This window comes from Erinaceus europaeus, chromosome 4, assembly GCF_950295315.1.
Source record: "Erinaceus europaeus chromosome 4, mEriEur2.1, whole genome shotgun sequence".
Classification (NCBI taxonomy): Eukaryota; Metazoa; Chordata; class Mammalia; order Eulipotyphla; family Erinaceidae; genus Erinaceus; species Erinaceus europaeus.
Genome location: NC_080165.1, coordinates 51,418,961 through 51,437,525, shown reverse-complemented (window position 1 = coordinate 51,437,525; position 18,565 = coordinate 51,418,961). Strand labels below are relative to the sequence as shown.

The 18,565-nt window shown below is 37.9% G+C and overlaps 1 protein-coding gene across 7 annotated transcripts in view; it reads left to right on the top strand.

Annotated features, from left to right (window-relative positions):
* Positions 1 to 15,856, top strand: part of HIVEP1 (HIVEP zinc finger 1) — a 122,132-nt gene extending 106,276 nt beyond the window's left edge. For all 7 annotated transcript variants that reach the window (XM_060189362.1, XM_060189364.1, XM_060189358.1 and 4 more), the window contains 2 exons: positions 11,616 to 12,127; positions 14,055 to 15,856. In XM_060189362.1, the coding sequence (XP_060045345.1) occupies positions 11,616 to 12,127; positions 14,055 to 15,233 (1,691 nt within the window). In that variant the 3' untranslated portion in view covers positions 15,234 to 15,856. The remainder of the gene's footprint in view (positions 1 to 11,615; positions 12,128 to 14,054) is intronic.
* The last annotated feature ends 2,709 nt before the right edge of the window (positions 15,857 to 18,565 follow it).

Genomic DNA, 18,565 nt, shown 5'->3' with positions numbered 1-18,565 from the left:
TTATTACCTTTGTAATAGTCAACATTTGTGGAAGATAACTTTGAGATAATGCAGATATCTTGTCTGTACATGGATATGGGTCTAATTGAGGCATTTTTAATTTATTAGCTAATTTTGTTCTGTAAAGAAAAGTTATTCCTGTCCAGTTTTTCACTTATATCACTATGAATCCGAATATATATTTTATTCTTTGGTTTTAATCCATTAAAAGTTCTTTAAGATCTGATCTTGAGTCCTCTCAGCATGACTCCATTTTTCTTTTCCTTCCTTTCTTCCCCCCCCCACCCCCCGTCTCTCTCTTCCTTCCTTTCTCTTTCTGTCTGTCTGTCGGTCTGTCTTGTAGTGGGAACTTTGGACTTACTTAAATACCCCCAAGAAATTCTTGCTCTGGAATCAACTGTTTAAGATTCTCTGCTTACTTTTACTGAAATAAATGTTATTTAGAAACCAAAATCTAGCTACTAAGTGGTAATTTTAGTGGTAGTGACCCGTCAGCTGCTTTTAGCATCTTTCATAGGAGAAAGCTAGAAAGTACATGTATGTATGTTAATTTTTGTTCACTGTAATGTGAGTGCTCAACCAGGTTCGCTACCACACAGCCCCTAAAACCTGGTTCATATCTACAAATTTATGTATGTAGATTGCTCAATTCTAACATATATATATATATATAAACTATTGATAGTTTTATAAATCCTGATCTACCTGTGGACAAAACACAATCACAAGTGTTTTTGTGTAGTACTTCACTAAGATTCCCGAAGTCACAACATCCTCATTTTTTGTGGTTATGTGAATCATTACTAATTAAATTATAGACTTATCACAGCTTGCACCACATCTTGGATTCTACCCACATGCAGGTTGATTGTTCTTATCAAATACAATAAAATCTAGTTTATGGTATGTAGTTATGTGGGTTTTGACATATGCATAGAATTTGTGTCCACCCCTACGTTTTTCATACAGAACAGTTCCATCACTCCGAAAAAGTCCCTTGGGCCACTCCTTGGAGTCAGCCTCCCAATAACCCCTGGCAATCATTGATCTCTTTCCCTCCTTACAGTTTACCCTTTTGCAGAGTGTCATATGAAAAGAATCTTAGCATAAGTAGTTTAGGGAACCTGATATTTTTAACTTAGCAAAATGTATATAATAGTCATCTGTGTTTTGGTGTGAGTTAATACTTTGTTCTGCTATCTACTGACCACTTGAAAACTACCTACAGGTTTTTCAGTTAGGGACAGTTATAAATAGAATTTCATGCACAGGATTTTATGTGAATGAGAGTTTCCTATTCAGGGTTTGACAACAGAACTATCTTAGGTCATGTGATTGGTGATTGGTGTACATTTAGTTTTATTAAAAAAATGTAAAACTAATTTCCAAAGTGGCTATACCAGTTTGTACCCAACAGCAATGTACGAGAGTCCAGTTATTCTGCAACTAACACAGCATATTATTAAAATAATCAGTGAAACATTTAAGAATTTTACCAGTTTGCTTTTTTATTGATTTAACAATGATTGACAAGATTGTAGGATAAGAGGGTTACAGTTCTCACCACTGAAGTTCCGTATCCCATCCCTCCATTGGAAGCTTCCCTATTCTTTATCCCTCTCGAAGTATAGGCCAAAGTTTTTTATGGGGTGCAGAAGGAGGGAAGTCTGGGTTCTGTAATTGCTTCTCTGCTAGACATAGGCATTGGCAGGTTGATCCATACTCCCAGTCTATTTCTATCTTTCCCCAGTGAGGTAGGATTCTGGAGAAGTGGGGTTCCAGGACACATTGGTGAGGTCATCTGCCCAGAGAAGTCAGGTTGGCATCTTGGTAGCATCTGCAGCTTGGTGGCTGAAAAACTATAGCTACAAAGCAGAAAAAAATGTTTAATCATCAGGAACCTAAAAGTAAGATTATAGCAGATGAGATGTGGGGTCTTCAATTTGGAAAAAGCTAGGAAGTTTACTTTAGGTATATTCCAAGGGGCCCATAACTTTACTAATTTTTGCCTAAGCCCAACAACTAACATGCACGTATGTGACTATCCATTTGTTTTAGCCACCCTCCAAAATTTAGAGTGATCTATTGGTTCCTGAACTATTCCCTTTTCAAAATTGCTTTGGCTAAATGGATTCACATTGTATCTATAAATTAAATTGAGCAGAAATACTTTCTTATTATTGATCCTTCCACTCTATGTATACTGTTTATCTCTTCATTTGTTTCCTACCCATGACTTTTTAACCGGTTATTTTAGTTTCAATGTATATTCCTATGTTTTTTGTTAATATGTATTCTCTTTTTCTTTATTGAGGGGATTAATGGCTAACAATTGACAGTAAAATACAGTAGTTTGTACATGTGTAACATTTCTGTTTTTCATGTAACAATTCAACCACCTTCTAGCTCCTCTTCTGCCATCATGTTCTAGGACCCAAACACTCCCCCCACCGATCCGAGAGTCTTTTACTTTGGCGCAATACATATTTAATTCTTTTGGTGACATTATAGATTAACTTTTCTTTCTTTTGAATTCAAGTTTGTTTTTTAGGACATAGAGTTCTTCAGATTTCCTTTTTTCCTTATTGCTTAATGTTGACTGTGTTTTTCCTCATTTCCGCTTGTGAAGCAACCCCTCTGCAGGTGGAGAACCGGGGCTCGCAATGGGAATTAAAACCTACCATCTTACCAGTTGTTTCATTGCTTTCTTTTTATATAAGAATTGATCATTTTATTTCCTCTATTGGATTATTTAGGTCTTTAAAAATTTATTTACTTTCACAAAGTATTGCAGTGTTTTACATGTAAATACATAAAATTGTGTGGGCAGAATAGTTCACCTTTGCCATGCTTGTGACCAAGGTTCGAGCACAGCCCCTAAAGCACTGAAGGGAGCCCTGGTGCTCTGGTCTCTTTTCTTTCAGTACCTTTCTGTCTCTGTTAAATATATATATATATATATATATATATATATATATATATATATATATATACAAAAAATCTTTTTGTAACTTTCTACTGTGTATATGCACGTACATATTAGAAAATATGAAATGTAAATAAAGTTACATTTTATATTAAGGTCTCCTGAACACATAGGATATTTTTACTATTATTTGATGTAGATATTGTTATTTTTTCAGTAGTTTAAATTTTAGAAAATATATACAAAATTGGGAAGATTCTCAGCAGTAGCACACCAGACTTGCATGTAAGAAGTCCCAAGTCAGTCCTTGGTGCCACTGATAACCAGAGCTGAGTAGCACTCTGGTAATGATAATAACAACAACAGAGCTGAGCAGTGCTTTGATGATGATACTAATAATAATAGCCACAGGCCCTTTGGAATATAACTAAAATATGTCTACTAGCTATCTACAAAACAGATACACCGCCCCCAACTCTTCGTCTGCACTATTCCAGCCTTTAGGTTCATGATTAGTCAACAATTTGTTTGGCTTTGTATGTTAACTCTTTTCAGCCACCAGGTTCCAGATGCTAGCATGATGCCAACCAGACTTCCCTGGACAGACAACCCCACTAATATGTTCTGGAGCTCTGCTTCCCCAGAACCCCGCCCCACTAAGGAAAGAGAGAGGCAGGCTGGGAATATGGATCGACCTGTCAGCACCCATGTTCAGTGGGGAAGCAATTACAGAAGCCAGACCTTCCACCTTCTGCATCCCACAATGACCTTGGGTCCATACTTCCAGAGGGATAAAGAATAGGGAAACTCTCGAGGGGAGGGGAGGAGATACGGAATTCTAGTGGTGGGAATTGTGTGGAGTTGTACCCCTCTTATCCTATGGTTTTGTTTCCTTTTTGTAAATAAAATTTAAAAAAAAAGAAAAAAAATAAATAACTTACTGTACCATATAAATGTCCATCCCATGAAAATAACTGTCCAGTTGTTCCGAATAGACTAAGAAAATAAAAAATTATGTATTAAAAATAATAAAATTATTCCATTTAAATAATAAAAATAATAATGTTGTTTCACCTATATTCTCCTTCTGATAGGCTTTTTGTTTTCTTTTGATAACTCCAAGTTCCACCTGATACCATAGTCTTTCTACCTGAAAATCTTCCTCAACATTTATTTTCAAGTAGTCCTGGGCCTATGACTCCCCTCACTTTTTTTTTTTTTTTTTGCCTCCAGGGTTATTGTTAGGGCATGGTGCCAGCAGTACAAACCCATTGCTCCTGGTGGCCATTTTTTCTATTTTATTTGGGTAGGACAGAATTTGAGAGAGTAAGGGGAGATAGAGCAAAAGATACCTGCTTCACCACTTGTGAAGTGTCCCCCTACCCTCGCAGGTGGGAGCCAAAGGCTCAAACCTTGATCCTTGCACAAGTCCTTGTGCTTCGTACTATGTGCACTAAACCAGGCGCACCACCACTGACCCCTCTTTTCATTTTTTGTTTTTAAAGAAGTCTTTATTTCTCCTTCATCTTCAAAAGTTAATTTTAATAGGCAATTCAGAGTTTGACAGTTTTCATAGTTATTTTCTCTTTTTGTAAATTTACAGTCATCTCATTTGGGGGGGAGATTTTTATTTTATTATTATTGAAAGGAAACAGCGGTCTTTGCTCTTAAACTTATTAAATTTTTTTTATAGTTTTCATCTTTCAGTTGAAATTCTCATTTGAAAACTGTATGTCTACCTTTCTCATTAGAACCTAAACATATAGTCGTAATTATTTTAAACTTTTTAATGATTCAAAAAAATTATTGTCTTTATTGGATAGAGATAGCCAGAAATTAAGAGGGTAGGGAGGGATAGATGGGGGAGGAAGAGAGACACCTGCCGCACTGCTTCACCACTTGCAAAGCTTTCCCCCTGTAGGTGTAGACTAGGGGGCTCAAACCCAGGTCCTTGTACACTGTTAACACATGCACTTAACCAAGTGTGCCACCACCTGGCCCCATAACTATTTTAAATTCACTAATAGTTATACTTATGTTTTGTATATGACTGGTTCTAACTGCTGTTTTTTTTTATTGGGGAATTAATGTTTTACATTCAACAGTAAGTACAATAGTTTGTACATGCATAACATTCCCCAGTTTCCCATGTAATAATACAACCCCCACTAGGTCCTCTGAATCCTTCTTAGACCTGTATTCTCCCTACCCACCCATCCTCCAGAGTCTTTTACTTTGGTGCGATACACCAATTCCATTTCAGGTTCTACTTCTATTTTCTTTTCTGATCTTGTTTTTCAACTTCTGCCTGAGAGTGAGATCATCCCATATTCATCCTTCTGTTTCTGACTTATTTCACTTAACGTGAATTTTTCAAAGTCCATCCAAGATCGGCTGAAAACGGTGAAGTCACCTTTTTTTTTTCATGTTTGTTTTTACTTTATTTGTTCACCAAAGGACATACAGTGAGTATTTTCTTGTTTTAGGAATAAACAACTAAATACAATGTGTGCATTATACTATAGTTTCAAGAACATGTTAAAACCACCTTACTCAAATGGACTTGAAAAGATCACCTTTGGGAATCTTCCAGGCCAGTCATAATTGCTGGAGAGAAAATATCCAGATACTTGTTATTCAAGGGGCTTCTTTACGTGAGAAGGAGTTCTTCTTAACAACTTTACTTATGGATTCATCTTAGCATTCAGGAATTTACCAATTCTAGTTCCTCTGAAAATAATCAGCAGTCAACAAATTGTCCACCTAGCTAAGGGACCACTTCCTGAAATTAAGACTGCAGAATCTAGGTTATAATTAACTCAGACTTCCTCCTCTTGTACTTTGGCTATGACCTTAATCCTCACCTAGATTTTCCATCTCATCCATGGATAAATTTTTATTCTAAGTTATTATTATTGGGAGTCGGGTGGTGGTGCAGCAGGTTAAGCACATGTGGCACAAAGCACAAGGACCAGTGTAAAGATCCCGGTTCAAGCCCCCGGCTCCCCACCTACAGGGGAGTCCCTTCACAAGTGGTGAAGCAGGTCTGCAGGTGTCTGTCTTTCTACCCCCCCCATCTTCCCCTCCTCTCTCCCTTCCTCTCTGTCCTATCTAACAATGACAATAACAAGAATAACTACAACAATAAAACAACAAGGGCTACAAAAGGGAATAAATAAATTTTTTAAAAGTGTTAAAAAGAAATATATATTATTATTAAAGCGATGAAGCAGGTCTGCAGGTGTCTTTCTCTCCCCCTCTCTGTCTTCCCTTCCTCTCTCCATTTCTCTCTGTCCTATCCAACAATGATGACATCAATAACAACAACAATAATTACTACAACAATAAAACAACAAGGGCAACAAAGGGGAATAAATCAATAACAACAATAGTAATAACTACAACAATAATACAATAAGGGCAACAAAAGGGAAAATAAATTAATGTAAAATTAATAACAGAATATTCTAGGTCAGAAGATAAAAAGGAAACTAGGGTTTTAGAGTGTTCTGATACATGTCTTATTTATGATGGTCTGACTGTTTATAGAAGACCTTTCAGAACTTCTTTCAGGGCAGGCTTGGTGATAGTTGATTCCTTTAATTGTTGCTTATCTGTGGAGGTTTTGATGCCTCCATCTAGTCTGAATGACAGTCTAGCAGGATATAGTATTCTTGGCTGAAAGCCTTTCTCATTGAGCACTCTTCTGGCCTGTAGTGTTTGTGTGGAGAAGTCTGCTGCTAATCTTATGGGTTTTCCTCTGTAGGTGACTCTTTGTTTTTCTCTTGCAGCCTTCAGGGTCCTTTCTTTATCCTTATTCCTTTCCATTCTAAGTATGATGTGTCTTAGTGTCTTTAGGTCTGGGTGCATTCTGTTTGGGACCCTCTGGGCTTCTTGAATCTTTGTCTTTGATGTTGTCTAGACTAGAGAAGTTTTCAGCTATTATGGCCTGAAGAATGCTTTCTTCCTCTCCCTCTCTTTCTTCCTCTGGTAAGCCAATGATGTGTATATTGTTTCTTTTGAAGTCATCCTATAGGTCTCTGTTGTTGTTTTCAGCATCTCTTAATCTCTTTTTGAGATCTCTTACTTCTTTTTTAGTTGTCTCTAATTCATCCTCGATCTTGCTAATTCTGTCTTCAGCCTCATTGATTCTAGTCTCTCTGCTCTCTACTGTTTTCTGGAGTTCATCTGTTTTGTTTCTCTGTTCTGATACTATTTTAGCTTGTTCAGCTTGTTGTGTTCTTAGCTCAGCTATTTCAGCTTTCAGCTCTCTAATAACCTTGAGATAGTGTTTTCTTCCAGAGTCTCATTTGTTGTTCCTGTATTTCTGATGACAATTCTTTCAAACTCTTTACTCACTCCTGTGATTATTTCCTTAGCTAATGTTTGGATGTTGACCTCATTATTTTGTGCTTCACCCTTTGGGGGGCTTTTAGCTGGACTGTTTTCCTGGTTGGTTTCTCCAATATTTCTTCTTGTTGGTTTACCCATTTTATATATTGTTATGAGTTCCCTCTCTTAGTACTTTTCAAATTACTGATCACTATTTCCTGGATTGACTTGTATCTAAGTAAGGTAATTAAAGGGTTCACAGTGGTGGAAGTTAACAGTTGTTTCAATAATATTTTAATCCCTGAGTTGGAGCTCAGTGATTTAAAAGCCTCTTTTTTTTTTTTTTTTTTCTTCTCTGTAGGCTATGGGAGCCTGAGGGCTTCTAAACTATAAGTAGGCTTCTTAGCTTAATCACTGACTCCAGATTAAGAGATAAAGCAGGGTGTGGCAGAGATAGTCCAGTGGTTATGCAAAGAGACTTTCACAGCCCCACAGCTATGCCTCCAAGGTATAGGTCCTTTCCTGAGTTTCCTGGTTAGATCTCTGTCCCCCGGTGTCCCTCCCTGCCGCTGCTCCAGATTCTGAGGGCAGTAGCAATGGAGACTCAGAGTTGCACTTGGTGAGTCTCCGGGGAGTCCTCTCCTCCCTTCAGCTGTCCCCTTGTTGGTGCAACAGACTGGAGGTGGTGTCTCAACTGATAAACCACCTGACTGTTACCAGCCACTTAGTCTCTCCCTAGGCTCCTCTCTGTCACCAGCAACCTGTGTTTGCATTCACTGGTGGTTTGGTGGGTTCCTGTAGTCATTCTAGTCCTGTCTTGTTGCGGTCCCAGGTGGTCTCCTTTGGTATTCCTAGTTGATCCAGGAGAGGAGAGAAACAGCAAAGTCACCATTTTTTTTACAGCTGAGTATTATTCCATTGTATATATATATACCACAACTTGCTCAGCCACTCATCTGTTGTTGGACACCTGGGTTGCTTCCAGGTTTTGGCTATTACAAATTGTGCTGCCAAGCACATATGTGTACACAGATCTTTTTGGATGGGTATGTTGGGTTGCTTAGGATGTATCCCCAGGAGAGGAATTGCAGGATCATAGGGCAGGTTCATTTTTAGCCTTCTGAGAGTTCTCCAGACTGTTCTCCACAGAGGTTGGACCAATTGACATTCCCACCAGCAGTGCAGGAGGGTTCCTTTGACCACACACCCTCTCCAGCATTTGCTGCTGTTACCTTTTCTGATGTATGACATTCTCACAGGAGTGAAGTGATATCTCATTGTTGTCTTGATTTGCATTTCTCTGACAATCAAGATACTTGGAGCATTTTTTCATGTGTTTCTCGGCCTTTTGGATCTCTTCTGTGGTGAATATTCTGTCCATGACCTCCCCCATTTTTGGATGGGGTTATTTGTTGTCTTGTTGTTGAGTTTGGCAAACTCTTTATATATGTTGGTTATTAAACTCTTGTCTGATGTATGGCATGTAAAGATCTCCCATTCTGTGAGGGGTCTCTTGGTTTGGGTAGTGGTTTCCTTTGCTGTGCAGAAGCTTTTTAATTTGGTGTAGTCCCATAGGTTTATACTTGACTTAGTCTTCTTTGTATTTGGATTCGTTTCATTGAAGATGTCTTTGAAATTTATGTGGAAAAGAGTTCTGCCAATATTTTCTTCTTAGTATCTGATAGTTTGTGGCCTAACATCCAAGTCCTTGATCCACTTGGAATTTACTTTTGTACTTGGTGAAATGTAGTGGTTCAGTTTCATTCTTCTGCATGTTTCAACCCATTGTTTCCAACACCATTTGTTGAAGAGACTCTGCTTTCCCCATTGAATAGTCTGGGCACCTTTGTCAAAGATTAGATGTCCATAGGTGTGGGGGCTCACTTCTGGGCTCTCAGTTCTATTCCACTGGTCAGTGTGTCTATTCATGTTCCAGTACCAAGCAGTTTTGATGACAATGGCCCTATAATACAATTTGAAATCTGGGAGTGTGATGCGTCCAGTTCTGTTCTTTTTTCTCAAGATTGTTTTTGGCAATTCTAGGTCTTTTCTGGTTCCAGATAAACATTTGTAGCATTTGTTCTATTTTCCTAAAAAATTTGCTTGGGATCTTGATGGGGATAGCATTAAATTTGTAGATGACTCTGGGTAGTATATTCATTTTGATGATGTTAATTCTTCCAACCTATGAACATGGAATATCTTTTCACTTCTTTGTGTCTTTTTCAATTTCCTTGAGTAGTGACTCATAATTTTCAGTATACAAGTCTTTCACTTCTTTGGTTAGGTTTACTCCTAGATATTTTATTGTTTTAGTTGCTATAGTAAAAGGAATTGATTTCTGGATTTCAATTTCTTCTAGCTTAGTTTTTGCATAGAGGAATGCCACTGACTTTTGAATGTTAATTTTGTAGCCTGACACCTTACTGTATTGCCTGATGATTTCCAAAAGCTTCTTGCTGGATTCCTTAGGTTTTTCTGTGTATACTATCATGTTATCTGCAAATAGGGAGAGTTTGACTTCTCTTCCAATCTGTTTCGCTTTAATTCCTTGCTCCTGCCTGATTGCTATGGCAAGAACTTCCAACACTATGTTGAATAGTAATGGTGATAGTGGGCAGCCCTGTCTGGTATCTGATCTGAGGGGAAATGCTTCCAATTTTTCACCATTGAGTATGATGTTGGCTGTAGGTTTGCTATATATAGACTCCACTATCTTCAGGAATTTTCCATCTATTCCATTTTTTGTAGTGTTTTGATCATAAAGGGATGTTGGATTTTGTCAAAGGCCTTCTCTGCATCTATTGATATGACCATGTGGTTTTTGGTCTTGCTTTTGTTGATGTGGTGGATTGATTTACATATATTAAACCAACCTTGCATGCCTGGGATAAACCCCACTTGGTCATGATGAACAATCTTTTTAATATACTGCTGTGTCCGGTTGACTAGAATTTTGTTCAGTGTTTTCGTATCTATGTTCATCAGAGATATTGGTCTGTAGTTTTCTTTTTTGGTTGTGTTCCTGTCTGCTTTTGGTCTCAGAGTGATGTTGGCTTCATAGAAGCTGGCAGGGAGTATTCCAGTGTCTTTAATCTTCTGGGAGACTTTGAAAAGTAGAGGTATTAGTTCTTCTGTGAAGGTTTTGTAGAATTCATTTGTAAAACCATCTGGTCCAGGACTTTTATTTTTGGGGAGATTTTTGATAACTCTTTCAATTTCATTGGCTGTGATGGGCCTATTCATGTTATCCACTTCCTCTTTACTTAGTTTTGGAAGTTGGTAGGTATCTAGGAAATCGTCCATTTCTTCCATGTTCTCTAGCTTGGTGGCATATAGTTATTCTCTAACTGCTTTTTCTCTTTTAAGCATGCCCCCCCCCTTTTATATGTCTAATATATTCTGATGAAAGCTGAATATCTTATGAAAGACTAACATGGATACATGTTAGGCTGGATAATGAGCACACTTCCTTCTGCTAGGACATTAGACTTTTCCTGTAATTAGAGTGGGACTGGGTTTGGTGATTGGCAATTACTATAGTTACTCTTGACTACTAGAAACTTCAAATTCCTATAACTATAATAGTGCCTTTTGTTTGGGGTGGAGACTAGATTTTAAAAAATGTATCTTCATTCTTTGCATTGTGCTAAAGAGAGTGTTATCTAAAGAGAGTATTATTTCCACCTCACTTCTAGAAATATTTTGTTGCTACTTGATATTTGAAAGTCCTTACATTGACATTAAAAAGTGAGAAGACTGGATACTACCCTTTCTTATACTTAGGTTCAACCTTCAGTATAAATCATGTTCTTAGGTGTCTGTTCTCTCGCCTTCTCTCTCTCTCACTCTCTCTTTTCTATTATTGTGGTCAACTGAGCTGGAATTGCATCTTTTTTCCAGGAATAGAATTGTGCCATTTTTCCTCTTCATTTCATTTCTTTGCTTTTTTTAAAAATTTATTTTATTATTATTATTTTTTTTTTACTAGAGCACTGTTCAGCTCTGGTTTATGGTGGTGCGGGGGATTCAGCCAGGGACTTCAGAGCCTCAGGCATGAGAATCATTATGCTATCGACCCCCCACCCTCCCTTCATTTCTTTTCTCCACTGTTCTGAGTGAAAGCCAAATTACTGAAAGAGCAGTAGTGCTTGTTTCCTTTCTTTTCATAAAAAGATTTCTAATTCTTAGGAACTAGAGAAATGGATCCGATTTAATTGTGGGTTTTCCTGCACTTAGAGTTCTTTCATATTCCTCACAGGAAAAGTTGCCAAAAGTATAAAGATGACAAGATCGCATTTGTCTATTTGCAGAGCATTCACTGACATATCCTCTTGGTTGTTTTTGTTTTTATTAGATGAGAAACAAAGATTCAGTTATGAGAGGTCTGGATATGATCTTGAAGAATCAGATGGCCCAGATGAGGATGATAATGACAATGATGATGATGATGAAGACAGCCAGGCTGAATCAGTCCTGTCTGCAGCTCCCTCTGTTACGGCCAGCCCACAGCACCTTCCTTCCAGAGGTAGCTTGCAGGACCCTGTGGGCACTGATGAAGACATCAGAGTTACTGATTGCTTCCCTGGAGTGCACTCTGACCCGATGGATGTTCTACCTAGAGCATTGCCTACCAAGATGACTGTACTGAGCACAGTGCAGTCAGACTACGGTAGAAAATCAGAGTCCCCGGTAATAACCAGGCAGAATGTTCCAAAAGAAGAGAATGGGGCAACTAATTCTGTAGACTCTACTAAGTCACTGCAAGTTTCACCCAGATCCCCATGTCATCAAATGTCAGTAGACTACCCTGAAAATGAAGAATTTCTAAGAAGTTCTCTGACAGGAAAAGCTATTACTTTAACACAGGTAAAGAGTTTGTTACTGTTTTCTCTTTTGCTTGACCTATTAAATATGGAAGATTTAATGGCTGTTAGTGAAGTGATGTATTTGAATTACTCCTTTATGAACAAATCAGTTTCTTTAATTATTTTGTCGTTTTTTACTTAGGGAGCAAGGACATTTATATCCCTTATTTTTTATTTTTATTATCTTTATTTATTGGATAGAGACAGCTAGAAATGGAGAAGGAAGGAGGAGATAGAAAGGGAGAGAGACAGAGAGATACTTGCAACACTGCTTCATCACTTGTAAAGCTTTCCCCCTGCAAATGGGGACTTGGGGCTCGAACCCAGGTCCCTGTGCATTGTAACATGTACGCTCAACCAGATGTGCCACCACCTGGCCCCGACATTTATATCCTTTTAATTTATTTTGAGTAGTTAACATTTTTCATTGTTACTGTTTTGCTATGTTTTTGACCAGATACTCATCTCTTGCTATATGTGGTGTCAGGGATCAAACCTGGAACTTCTTGCATCCGAGTCCCATATACTACCATTATGCTGTCTCCCTGGCCTCTATTAGATAGTTGGTCAGAGTTCACACATTGTGTTATAAGTCAAGAAGAGTGAAATCTTACAAAATGTATTCTTGCATCAGTAAGAATTTTATAATCAGAATTTTAAATAAGAATTTTATAATTTTATATATTACTGATTATTTTATAATCAGTAATTTTTTTATAAATTCTGAAATTATGTATATGTTCATTGAGAACATGAATACATGTATTTATCATATAACAGCGTGAGTTATTTTCCCACGGATACATGATAATTTGTCCTTACTTATCCAAACATTTCAAACCTTGCTTTGTTTGGCAAAACAGCTACCAGTTTCTATCACAACGTTAATGTAACCAGAAAAATGTATCAGTAATTTGTTTGAATGGTTTGAATTGCTGTGGCAACTTGGGAAAATTTCTGTCTGTGAACTGGCACAGGAGACACAGGGCTCACATAAGTCTTAATTACACTGGGAGTAATTCTTCACATCTACCTGTGATAGACTTGTAAGAAATGTTTAGTTCTGTGAGACATGAATCTTCTCTCTCAAGGACAGTTCTCTTCTAGTGTATACTCAAAATTGCAAGATGATTTTTTCCCCTATATTGACAGATTTGGGGTTACCTGGTAACACTGGAGAAAACTGAAATGGATGACTCTGTATCATATCTTTGTCTTTCTGTTAAATTGTACTAGCATGTAGATTTAAGTTAGTACATAAATTAATTTTTTCTATAACATAATTATTCATAAATGAATGATCTTTCAATTAGTTTTCCCCCAGTAAAGCCAACTAATATTTTGATTACCATAACACTGTCTCTCTAAAGTAAGTACCAGTAGTGCTAGCAGTAGCAAAAACAACCAACAAAAAGGAGTATAGATAGTTATGGCTACCTCTCAGGGTTACTTTCAGTATAAATGATATTATATCAAAGAAGTTAAATGCAAACTATTATATAAAATATATTAGCTTGTGTTAGATTATATAATCTATTTTTAGTCAGAAATTTTATTCAGAGTATAATTTCTAGAAAATTTGTACATTTTTTTCTTTTTTATATATTCTTTTAAAAGATTTTTTATTTATTAACGAGAAAGGAGAAGAGAGATAAAGAACCAGCTATCACTCTGGTACATGTGCTGCTGAGGACTGAACTTAGGACCTCCTGATTTAGAGTCCAGTGCTTTATCCACTGCTCCACCTCCCGGACCATGAAAACTTGTACATTTTTTAAATAGCTTGATTTATATCATTGGGAAGAGCCATCAAGAATAGCTTCTACTGAACATTTTAGTTCAACAGCTAGGAAGGTTCTGGTATGAAAAGAAAGAAAAAAAAAATATATATATATATATATATATATATACTGTCTCTTGTCTTTTAGAATATATCATCTGTGAGACTTCCCCCTCCTGTTACTGAAAACAACTCTCAGACAGCGGTGGGAATTTCTTCAGTGGACTCACCTCAGCCTGACGTTCAAGAACAGAAGCAACAAATAACTCTTCGACCAACTCCAGGACTAGCCTCTTCCCAAACTCATTTGTTTAGTCACCTTCCTTTGCATTCCCAACAGCCTTCAAAGACCCCTTATAATATGATCCCAGTGGGAGGAATCCATGTGGTACCTGCTGGCTTCACATACTCCACATTTGTACCCATACAAGCTGGGCCAATGCAACTTACGATTCCTGCCGTCAATGTAATTCACAGAACTGTGACCACTCCAGGGGATACTGGCACAGAAGTATCTGGCACTACAAATCCCACTGGAGTGACTGAATTAAGTAATGTTGTGCCATGTATTCCTATTGGCCAAATCCGTGTGCCAGGCCTTCAGAGCCTAAGTACTCCAGGCTTACAGTCACTTCCTTCACTGAGCATGGAAACTGTTAATATTTTAGGCCTAACCAACACAAATATTACCCCACAAGTACATCCACCTGGCCTTGCTCTAAATGCTGTTGGACTGCAGGTTTTGACTGCAAACCCTTCCTCACAAAGTAATCCCACCCCCCAGGCACATATTCCAGGCCTCCAGATCTTGAACATAGCTTTGCCTACTTTAATTCCCTCAGTTAACCAAGTCACCGTTGACACACAGGGAGCTCCAGAAACACCAGCCCCCCACAACAGAGCAAGGGAACCATCTGTCAAGCAGACTTCTGGAGCCAGTGCAAATCAGGACAGTCGGACTGAATCTCCTCAGGGGTCACAACAAGTTCAGCAGGAATCTACAAAGAAAGTTCTAGATCCACCTGCCCCTGTAGAAGACCATGCAAGTCTTGATGGCCCAAGTAAAATGGACACAGGGAAGGCTGCATCAGTAAATCATCTGAAGCCCAAGCAGGAACTTACTTCTATGCAGGATAAGCCAGTGTCCCCATCACAGCCTTTGCCGAAGACACAGCCTGAAGCTTTCACAGAGTACTCAGGCCAGAGGACTCTTTCTCCAATCAGACAGGTGCCCCGACCCAGAGCACTGTCTCGAAGGCAGGCCACTATACATTTCAGTGATGTGAGCAGTGATGATGACGAGGACAGACTTGTGATAGCAACCTAGAGTGTGTGTGTGTGTGTGTGTGTGTGTGTGTGTGTGTGTGTGTGTGTGTGTGTGTGTTGGGGTAGGGTTTTATATATATATATATATATATATATATATATATATATATATATATATATATATATATAAAACACTTAAAGGTTTCTTTGAGAATCCTTCTTTCCTTAAAGCACATTTTTCTGACATAAACTCATGACTAATCTTTGTGCAATCATGAACTTTTGACCAATAATTGTTTTGTGTCAGCTCCAGCCATTTTTGTACATGTTGTATAGACAGTTGTGCCTTTTAGGAGTTTTATGTTTAGAAACTGTACAGACTGTTGAATATATATATATATATATAATCTATATTATATGTGTGTATATGAAAACCAGGTAGTTATTTGTGTTCAGTAAAAAACGGTCAAATCAAATGATTAAATTATATGTTGCACTGTTAAAATATAAATTTTATGGCTGTGGGGCAGAATTTCTGTGTATAAATTAGTATGTAAACTTCATATTTATTGTATTCATATTAGTCTTTGAAATGGGTCTTCTGTCCTTGTGTAAGAGTAAATTTACACTTCAGACAGATTCTCTGTGTTATGAAATGTTTCAGTAAAATGTTTACTGACTTTACCTTTGCTGTAGTTGTGCTTTCTTATATTATCTATTTATTTAGCTGTCTGTATTCAGAAAATAGTCTTAGATTAAATTCATTCTATACTCATTCCCACTCTTAATTTAGATAACTGAAGTTATATTTATAACTGTATTTACAAGGAATAATTTTATAGCTATTAAGTTACTAGAAGACCGGTATTTAAACACACACTCTGAGTGCACATACTCTCCAATGGGTAAGGTTTCTAAGTGTAGGAATAAATATTTCTGACAAGTGTAAAAAGAAATCATAAAATAAGCATACTACCAAAAGAGTCATTTTGAGAGCTTGGCTTGGGGGAAGCCATTGAAACCCTCCTCAGGCTCCTACTCCCAGTCTGCTCATCAGCCACTTCTTCCCTGCAGTACCAACTGTTAGGTACAGAGAGCTCTGTCCATTCTAAATCACTGGAGAGCAACCATTTTCAGAAAAACAAAATTCACACTTCAAAATTAAGTGAATCTTTAAAAATGATTGTTTCCTCTGCTTGGAGGATTAACTGTCCTGCCTGAAGCATTCAGAACAATGGGAGGGGAACCCACAATCACCACTACAGTGATTTGCATTATTTCCTTTTTTGTATTTCTTCTTGTTATTACTGATTTAAATGATTTACAGATTGTAAGTTAACAGGTATAACGCCATGCAGTTTCCACCGCCAGAGTGTCCAATCCCCTCCTTTAGAAATTCCTGTTTTTTATTCCTCTTAAGAATATGGACCAAAATTCTTTTTGAGGTGCAGAAGGTGGAAGATCTGACTTTTGTAATTGCTTCTCTGCTGGACTTGGGTGTTGGCAGGCCGATCCATACTCCCAGCTTGTTACTGTCTTTCCCTAGTGAGGTAGAGCTCTGAAGAGGTGAGACTTCAGAGACATTCTTACCTAAGCAATGCAGATGCTGTATTTATAAGAAAATATACTTTAATGCTAGCTTCAAATGCTTTACTAGCATTTGAAATATGTTGCTAATTTAGAAACATTACAAAATCTAAGCAATGCTATGAAATACATGAACAAAATATATGGGGATAATTTTGAATTCATTCTCCACTGTCATCTTTTCCCAATGAGCAATGTTATTACCAAGTACAAATGGCTTTCAAATAATGTAATGCAGAGAACTGGGAAACTACATTTGATTTTATTCTATTGTATTGTTATAAAAAATCCCATCCAGCAAAGAAATAGAATGTAGTGGCATAGCAAATCTTCCTGATGAATTAATGACAAAACATGTGTAAAGCATAATGCAAAATGATTTAAACATCTATGTGAAGTTACTGCATAGTCACCATCAGAAGCATTAAAAATAAATCCTTTATGAAGATGTGCTGGGCAGGGAGACAGCATAATGGTTATGCAAACAGACTCTCATGCCTGAGGCTCCTAAGTCCCAGGTTCAATCCCCCACACCACCATAAGCCTGAGCTGAGCAGCTGAGCAGTGCTCTGGTGTTTCTCTCTCTCTCTCCATCTCTCGCAAAAATAAAATTAATAAAAAAACTTTTAAAAAAAGAAAATGCGCTATGCTACACCTGAGGAAGATGGGTTGATATTGGGGCACCTGAGGAAGATGACCACAGAATGTGAGCTCAGTTCTAGAGGGATGTAGAGGTCACATAGGCTCCTAAGCTGAATATGGTACCCAGACCAAATCAAATCGATGGGGTTTATAGTCGACAATACTTAACACCCCTTCCCCGTATTAGGGAGTTACTCTTTTCCCTGATCCAGCTTTCTGTCCCTTTTCCAGCCATGACATCACCTCCCCAGACAATAACTTGGATCCACCTGCATATCAGATTTCAGGCTCAGAGGAGAAAAAAAAAACTAGTATAGCTACAGGCCCTTTGAAATATAATTAAAATATGCCTACTAGCTATCTACAAAATGGAGGACCCCTAACACTTCATCTGCATTATTCCAGCCTTTAGGTTCATGATTAGTCAACAATTTGTTTAGCTTTGTATGTTAATTCTCTTTTCAGCCACCATTTATATATACATATATAGAGAGATAGATAGATGTAGATATATAGTTATAGAAATAATGACCCATATCTGTAACCTCGGGAAAACTCATGCAGTTTCTAGTGAAGGGACCAGAGACACAGAACTCTGGTGGTGGTAACAATTTGAAATTTTATGCTAGCATGATGCTGACCAGACTTCCCTGGACAGATGACCCCACCGATGTGTCCTAGAGCTCTTCTTCCTCAGAGCCCCACCCCACTAGGGAAAGAGAGGCAGGCTGGGAGGATGGATTGACCAGTCAACGCCCATGTTCAGTGGGGAAGCAATTATAGAAGTCAGACCTTCCACCTTCTGTATCCCACAATGACCTTGGTCCATACTCCCAGAGAGATAAAGAATAGGAAACCTATCGGGAGATCTGGTGGTGGGAATTGTGTGGTGTTGTACCCCTCTTATCCTATGGTTTTGTTAATGTCTCGTTTTTCAAAGAAATAAAAATAAGGAAAATATGCTATGAGTTCACAGATCAGTGGCATTCATGTAACTTAAAAACTTACAGTGAGGATCCCGGTTCAAGCCCTCGGCTCCCCACCTATAGGGGAGTTGCATCACAGGCAGTGAAGCAGGTTTACAGGTGTCTATCTTTCTCTTCCCCTCCTCTCTCCATTTCTCTCTGTCCTATCCAACAATGACAGTAACAACAATAACTACAA